Source organism: Sceloporus occidentalis, unplaced genomic scaffold (genome assembly GCF_023333645.1).
Source record: "Sceloporus occidentalis isolate IW3139 unplaced genomic scaffold, rSceOcc1.0.p SCAF_49, whole genome shotgun sequence".
NCBI classification, from domain to species: Eukaryota; Metazoa; Chordata; class Lepidosauria; order Squamata; family Phrynosomatidae; genus Sceloporus; species Sceloporus occidentalis.
Window position 1 is genome coordinate 7,201,132 of NW_028317029.1, and position 8,788 is coordinate 7,209,919.

The following is an 8,788-nucleotide window of genomic DNA, read 5'->3' on the forward strand; positions in this document are numbered from 1 at the left end:
TTAGCTCCTCTCCCAGTCGCCTTCAGCCTTCAGATCCGCGAAGGTCTCAGCGAAGTATGCTGGGTCGTTGTAGATGCGCAGCATTTCTCCACTCATTGTTATGGCGACAGCCAGGCATTTACTCCAAAAAGCCTCCTTCACACTGCCTGCAATGAAGACCCCGAAGGGGTATGATGTCCTCGCACCCGTGTAAGAATAGGACACGTACAGGCAGGCCATGAGAGCTGCCTTTAACTCCTGCTTGCTGACCAGACAGCAGGAGACGGTCTCTCTACACACCAAGTAAAGAAAGGTGACGGTAGCTGGTGTTAGGAATGGCTCTGCCTGCCATCCTTGGAGGTAGAGGGCTCTGTCCACATTAACAATCCAGCGCACAGGGTCCATGGGACTGAGAGATGGTATCATAGGACACCTGCCGCAGATAAACCTCCCAAACCAATGCAGCAGCTCGATGGTATCAGCCTGCTCCAGGTCCCGTTGTGATGGTAAATTGTTGGGATCGGGCGCGGTGTTCTGGCCGCTGCTGGTCGGTTCGTTGTCTTCTGGCTGCTGGTTCAAAAACCGAGCCAGAAACCTCTTCGAGGGCGGGTCTGATGTGCTGACCGAGGAGCGCCTCTTGAGCGGTTTCCCTGTCTTTTTCTCCTGAGAAGCCATGTAGTATTTGGCAAAAACAACAAGAAGTTTCAACTGCTAACAGCTGAGAGTTATGCCTGAGATGCACCGGTGAGCTTGTTTTTGAGAGTCACAGAACACTGTGGAGAGTGTAAGCCATTGTTCTACCTCATTACCATGACATCATCATCATTCTATCAGTCTTTATGATCTATGGTGATAGGACATCATGAACACCAGGGACTTCAACTCCTATCTCTCTTTTTAATAAATAAAGTTATTTTACTTGAATACAATGTTATATAAACACCATAAAGCTGCTGTCCCTCTTGCTCTGCTTAACACATTTCTAACTAAATGCAACATTAGAAACACCATTCCTAGTCCTGCTAGATGACCAAACCAAACTTTAATCAAGTAAAATTTTGCCTTGTTTATATTGTTTTCTGGGAACACATAATTGCCATGTGACACAAGAGCATGCAAAGATAGGCTGTTGCCATAGCAGCTGGAAATAAGTTTTTGTTTTGCTTTGATGTGATTAAATTGTTTTATGTGATATATATATACATAAATATAAAAGACATGGCCAGGGCCACGCGTATAATTAGATTGCTGACCTCCAGACCGACCCCAGACGTTGCAGCATACTGAAAACATCTCCTGGTATCGCAGTAGGCTATTCTGGCCCTGTCCAAATCTGGCCAGTGTTCTAAGACAGTTGGCATTTATGCAATGCCAGGCACAGTGTAAGAGCTGGGGAGGATAATATAAAAAGTCATGTCATAATTTCTATAATTTGATAGAAAATATGTATCATGTTATATCGGGTAGGAAGCATACATAGATGATTATGTTACAGCACATTTTATTATGCCAGACAGGGAACATATACAGATTATTATTTACAGTACACTATATCAGGCAGTGAACATGCGGATTATTATGTTACAGAATATTATGTTATATCAGACTGGGAACATACAGTATACTGATTTATATATTAAAGTACATTATGTTATATCAGGCAGCGAACATATACAGGTTATTATGTTACAGAATATCATATCAGGCAGCGAACATATACAGGTTATTAAGTTACAGTTTATTATATCAGGCAGCGAACATATACAGGTTATTATGTTACAGAATATCATATCAGGCAGCGAACATATACAGGTTATTATGTTACCGTTTAATATATCAGGCAGTTAACATATTCAGGTTAATATGTTACAGAATATTATGTTATATCAAACTGGGAATATACAGTATACACATTATTATGTTACAGTATATCATATCAGGAAGTGAACATATACAGAATATTATGTTATAGTATATTAAATATCACCCAGGGAAGATTTGGAATACATGATTACGTGGTAAACGGCTCTATTGTGATATCTCACACAGTCCTCACCTGTTGTTTCTGTAAGTCTAATTGTTATGTTATATACCACATGTTATGTCCAGTCTACCCTTTGTACAGCGCTACAGAATTTGATGGCGCTATATAAAAGAATAAATAATAATAGTTCTAGCTGTCCACTATACAATCCACCTGCTGTCCGCGGGATTCCAGCTTCATATGAATGATTTACAGACAACTTGCTCATTATCCAGTTATTATCATTACCATTGTAAGCAAGTTACCTGCAACTGCTACGGATGTAGCAGTTTCTCCTTCTCACCACTACTGTCACCGGAGAGGATCCGCTTTTTGCCGAGCCATCCCACGATGGCCGACCGGTGTTTCCTGCCCACCACCCCGCATGTGCGCGTCACACCAAAAATGGCGGGAAGAATAAACGGCCAACTGCACATGCACGCGCCACATTAAAGATGGCTGACCACTACAACCTGCGCAGCCCACAAATAAATCAGTGGGTTAATATTTGCATGGAACTGTGCTTGGAATACCCGGCTGTAATTTGATATTAAATATTCTGCGGAATAAATGTTTCTATAGCAAACAGGCAGATACTTGTATCTAAACTGCGTGATGTAAATGGTGGCCGCACTGATTTTCGAGGTAGAGGGAAACGAAGCCACATATTCATCCTTCCCAACAGTCCCAGTATTTGGGGGACAATCATGATTTCCAGGCACTCTCCCTCTGCATCCCCGAGACATGTACATGAAAGAATCTCAATCATTATGTGAGTTTCAAATCAATGAGCAATATACCATACAATACGATGAAGTATGGAATGGTGTTACAAGTTAAAACACAGGTTAATGTGTTCGATCACCAATGGAAACTTCCATCTTAAGAAGAGACCTCCGAGGTCCTGGAAGCTCATGTCTCTCTGTAGCTTAAGTTAAGTTAAATTTAAATTAAATAATCCTAGAATGTATAATCCATGTTTTCCTGCGTTCACTTCCCTAATACAACAGTCTGTCCACAGAATCAGTTATTTCCATATTTAAATGTACGTTATCTGATGTAAAGCTAGGCAGTAGCAAAACACATATTGTTTTCTCATTCTGTAATATTTAAAGAGAGAAGAGTCAAGTGAGTTGTTTGTCGTTAACTGAACTAACTGGCTGCATATGTTTCCCAATTACATTTTAAAGCAAGTCTTCCTAATTAGAGCTCTCGGGTTCAGACATTAACCACCGCATCACAAGAGGCTGTCAGGCTTTATTACATTTTGTTTCAAAATGGTCCTGTAATCCAGGATGACAAAGACTACATACAGAGGTTGTATGAAATTCTCCTCTCCTCGTTCATTATGGAAATCATGGTATAGAGAGCTGCAAATGTTTTCCAGAACCTGTTATTTTCAAGTTAGCACTCAGGGAAGATGATGGCACCCTGCTTTGGAGGTTTATTACTTATATAGTGACAAATTGGGTGCTGTAGTGTGCGGCCACAATGCTACATGAGCATAAAAATGTAAGATGCGTCCTGTCTTATCCAGCCACTGGCAACACTTATGCCATTAGAAGGTTATCGTCCTTAAAGTGCCAGGTCTGCACTTTACTTTGTTCTAGATCCTAAACATTATCTGGCGGTATCTGAATTTTGTGGCTCATTTATGAACTGGATATTCTGCAGCAGTGCAGGCGGACAATTAGTGTAAAATGCTCTACATTTACGCAAGCGCATTTTTTTTGTACCTGCTTATTGTTTTCTACCCTATAATTCTTTTCAGTGGTATCTTTCCCATATGTATTATCACTGCTGTTCCAAATCATGCTCTGCATAATAAATGCATTATTTATACTGTATATACGTTTATACTCTGCAATGCATTCTGACTTATGACCACTAGGGGGACATTAGGTGGCAATATGGCCTCTAGGTGTGCTTATGGGCCGGTTACGAGGGAGAGCTCCCCAACCAGCCCCATTAACACTGTGGTGAACTATGCATTGCATTGAAAGGCACAATGCACCTTTATGACACTGAGCACCAGGATATTATAATTATTATTTATTGTTTTATATAGCGCCATCAAATTACTTAGCGCTGTACAATGGGTAGACAGGACATAAGAAGTAGTATGTAACATAACAAATTGACTTACAGAGACAACAGGTAAGAAGGGCCCTGCTCAAACGAGCTTACAATCTAGAGACATCATATGACATCATATGAGGATAGCAGCATCAGAGGGGGTGGCTGGTGGGTGCTGTCCTAGGTCAGGCCTAGGGCATCAGTGGAAGGGGCTGAGGGCAGCTCCTTAGGTACATATGCCATTGTTTATACTGCATATGCATATTGTTTATTTATTATATAATAACCCTTTCTTTATAACATTTAGTTGTTTATCCTCTTTTAGTATTTGATAACCGTAAAAAAACATTCCAGCTTTAGTCCCTTAGATCCAAGTGTATCTCCCAATGGGTCCCAGATATTCTCTGATCTGTATAAGTTATTCAGGCATTTTAAAGATACATTCTAATGCCAAGGGGTTTCTTTCCATTTATTTAAATTGTGGTACGCGTCAGATGCATTTGGCTTTTCCGCTTGTCTCTTTGCGATTTTGTTTTATTCCTCTCTGCTCCACTTAATTGTTAATGCAGCTCACAGAAGGCGACACGCTGGGCCTAAGATGCCTGCACTTAAAAGTGTGACATACTTTTTGGAAAAATTTTAATTAATAGTGAATGCACTTGTTTTTTTACACATGACAATATAATTAGGGCAAATGAAAGTGCTTCTTCAATCAGACATTATTACTTGATAAAAAGACATTTTTAAAGTTTACGCACCTTTTTTCTTTTAGTATAATTGTTATATGCGTGAAGCTCTTAGCACATGGACAGGATTGTTCACTAAAATATTTATATAAACACATGTTCTTAAACCAGTCTTAAACAGAGGTCCCAAGGTCTTGCAACATATTCTGGCTTTTTAAAATTTCTTTTTGATGTGACAAAACAAATAGTTGCTCCAACATGTAGCTACTCTACCATATCTAGTATATGAGTTCATACTGCTCATGCAGGATCTCATATCCTCAACCTCATTTTTGTCTTGTAATGAAGGACTGGTCGTGCAATGGCTTAGACCAGACCTGGATGAAACTACTATCAGGCCCTATCCGCGGGACCCTGTTATTTTTTAAAGACTCTGTTTAGAATACAGGAGCCACAGTCAGCATAATGTAACGTAGGACTTGTACCTGAGTAGATGTCCACTTGGCCATATGCCCTAGATAGTAGGTAGTAGCATTGGTTGTACTTAAAATAATCCTCCTACAGCTAAACCGTCACTTTGGGCTGCTTCAAGGGCACACAAATTCAGCCAGCAAATATTTACAGTCCCAGACACATTATACATGCAAATTAGTGAGAGGGATTATGAATCTGCTTCCAGTGCAAATAAATCTAAATAGAATGTTTCCAGCAAAGAACACAAAAGCATATCCAACTGGTTAAAGAACTGGCAAATCCAATCTCATCAAAATGGGTTAAAATGAATTAAGTAGAACTAAATCCGTAAAAAAAAGAAACAAAAAAATATGCTTAAACACTTACTAAATATTAAAATGAGTTAAATGTTGCAAAGCATAGAATGTAACAAATAGATGTGCATTCATCTTTTGTGAAAAATATAATGTTAGACCTAGTGATTTATTAGACTAGTGATATATATTTTTCTTTTTCAGATACGAAAGTGTTGTTTTTGAATATTGGAAATAATAATGTGCTCAGATATACACAACAAAACATTAATCTTGGGGCTGTTTTAGGGCTGGTTTTAACACATAGACTAAGACTTTCACATTGGACTAAGTGGTGACCTAAGGAACGGAGCTCCTGGAGGTACCACTCAGATGTTCTCCTTTTTATTAGCTCATACAAGAAGTGGGGCACTGGTTCATGTTCGGTGCTAGAAACCCTAGAGCCACTAATGAAAATGAGAAAACAAATATCCATGTCACAGCAGCAGCTTTAGAGGCTAAGATGATCCAACAGATGGGCCTGACACTATCCACGAGATGTCATTTTCTTTGTACAAAATGCAGACATATTTTGCATTTTAGCAGCAATTGATAATAGGGAATGCACAAACGGGCACTGAGGAGATACACCCACTGTAACATATCTTACATAAAAAACTCCGCAATCGTACAAAATGTTTTTTATATAGATATATTTTGCCTTTAGATCTTTTATGCACCTTAAATCTGCAGTTAAAGTGTGTTCAGCAACCTTTCCGGTACACAAAGGCAGTATTTTTTTTATATTCATGGCAATTTTCAGTTTTGTCCTCTTCAAAACACTGGCAACATTTACATTTTTTTTAATAATAGAATGCTTTGATAAACTAGTGCATTTTAAAGCTCATCGAAGTGAAGCTGCATGCATCTTTTATCTCTTGAGAATTGAGCAATTCTGCTGCTACAGATGTTGAAACTTTTCTTTTTTCTCTCTTCATTCTTCAATCTACCGGTTTATCCATTTAGTATTCTCATGTAACTCTAGATAAACTGTGATTTGTAGCCCGATATAAACAAGCCACAAGTCAGGAGGACTGAACAAAGATTTGGGCACAACGATAAAGTGAAAATATTTTATTTGAACCATTAAAAAAAACCAAAACAAAATAGCCTGCCCATACCCTGAAGCTGTGGATAGGGGTGAAAGTTCTAAGTGATGGACAGAAAGTAAATGTAGTATCCAATGTTTACCATCAGCAGATGGCAGGCTATCATCTGGCCCACAATTCAAATCAAAGGCCAAGCTTAGCCAATACAAACAATTGACTCACTTAATCAGAGATATTTTCAGCTCCCCATAACTCATTTTATTAAACTGCCTTGCGTGAGGCATGGCAGGCCTCGGAAAAATGCTACTGCCAGCTTGTCAACAAGTTTGGATTTGAACAAATGGCTTACTATCTGTATACAATTTAAGGCACAGTCTGTGTACCAAACAATCCAAGATGGAAATTACTTGTGAAATAACTTTCCAGTGTAAGTGGACAAGCTTTTTACAGTGAAGGAAGTTAAACCAGCATGGGACATGAAAAATGGTAAAATAACCAATTAGCAACACATGACATATTACAACGTATCATGATTTTTTAAATCAAAACATAAAGCCAAAATGTAGAAGCCATGTGTGAAAAAGTACACCTTATGATTCAATAGTTTGTAGAACCACCTTTAGCATCATTTTCTGTATGACTTTATCAGTCTCTCACATCATTGTAGAGGAATTTTGTCCCACACTTTTTTACAACGTTGCTTCAGTTTATTGAAGTTTGCGGGCATTTGTATATGCACAGCTATCTTAAGGTCCCACCACAACATTTAAATCGATTTGAGATCTGGACTATGACTGGGCCATTGCATGACCTGATTTCAGCCAAGCACATTTGATTCTAGAATTATTTTGTATACAGAGGAGTATTCATTGGCTGATTCAATGGCTGCAGGGTTCCCAGGCCCCATGGCCACAAAACAAGCCCAAATCACGCCCCCCTCCACCACCGTGCTTGACAGTATCAGGAATTTGTGCTGATGTGCTGTGTTTGTTTTTTGCCAAACATGGTGCTGTGCATTATGGACAAACATCTCCACTTTGGCCTTGTCTGTCCAAAGGACATTATTCCAGACGTCTTGTGGTTTATTCTGATGCAACTTTGCAAACCTAAGCCATGCTGCCATGTTATTTTTAGAGAGAAGAGGCTTTCTCCCGGCAAACCCTTCTAACCAAAAAAACTTGCTCAGTCTTTGTCAAATTGTAGTATCATAAATCTTAACATTTAACATGCTAACTGAGGCCTGTAGAGTCTGAGATATAACTTCAGGGCATTTCCTTGAGCTTTGCAGGATCTGACCTTTGGGTGAATTTGCTGGGACGTCCTCTCCTGGGAAGATTTGCAACTGTCTTGAATATTTTCCACTTTTGAATAATTGTTCTTATTGTAGAATTAACTTTTTTTGGAAATGATCTAATAACCCTTCCCAGATTGATGGGCAGCAGCAATTGTTTCTCTAAGATCATTGCTGATGTCTTTCTTTCTTGGCATTGTGTAAACACAATCCTGAATGCTCCAGACCATCAACCTGCTAAAAGTTCTGCTTTTATAGAGATGGTCACACTTGCTGATGATCAATTCATTAAAGGCATTTGATTAGCAGCACCTCTCTGCTACTTAGGATCTTAATTCCTATGAAAGCAGTAAGGTTATATTTAGTTGTTCACACATGGCTTCTCCATTTTGGCTTTATTTTTGTTAAATAAATCATGATATGGTGTAATATGTCATGTGTTGTTGTTCACCTGAGGTTGCATTTACCTCATTTTTAGACCTGATAAGAAGCAGATGTATGTATATGTGTGTGTATATATATATATATATATATATATATATAGATATGTATATACAGTATATATGTGTGTATATCTATATATATCAAAGCAAATTGATAACAGTGTACTGACATTCCAATGAGCAGGTTATGAGTTGCTTGAAGCCGATTTAGTTCCAGTTAAATAAAAGCTATGATTTGATCTGTCACATCATATTCCTATACTGCGACCGTCTCACCTGTGACTTTACTCTCACTAATAGACTTGTCACATACCATTTTCAGTTTCATTGAAGAAGATGATTAAAAATCCACTTGTAGTTTTCTCTAAAGGCACTGTATTTTCTCTCTTGGAACAATGTAGGTGCCTGGAGATTATCTGATTGGCGACTGTTGGC

General features: G+C 38.7%; 1 protein-coding gene across 1 annotated transcript; it reads right to left on the reverse strand.

Annotated features, from left to right (window-relative positions):
• Window positions 1-654, reverse strand: LOC149288988 (cyclin-dependent kinase 5 activator 1-like). Its single transcript, XM_089491220.1, has one exon. It carries the CDS (start codon window positions 652-654, stop codon window positions 1-3), a length of 654 nt encoding a protein of 217 aa, XP_089347346.1.
• Between the last annotated feature and the right edge of the window lie 8,134 nt (window positions 655-8,788).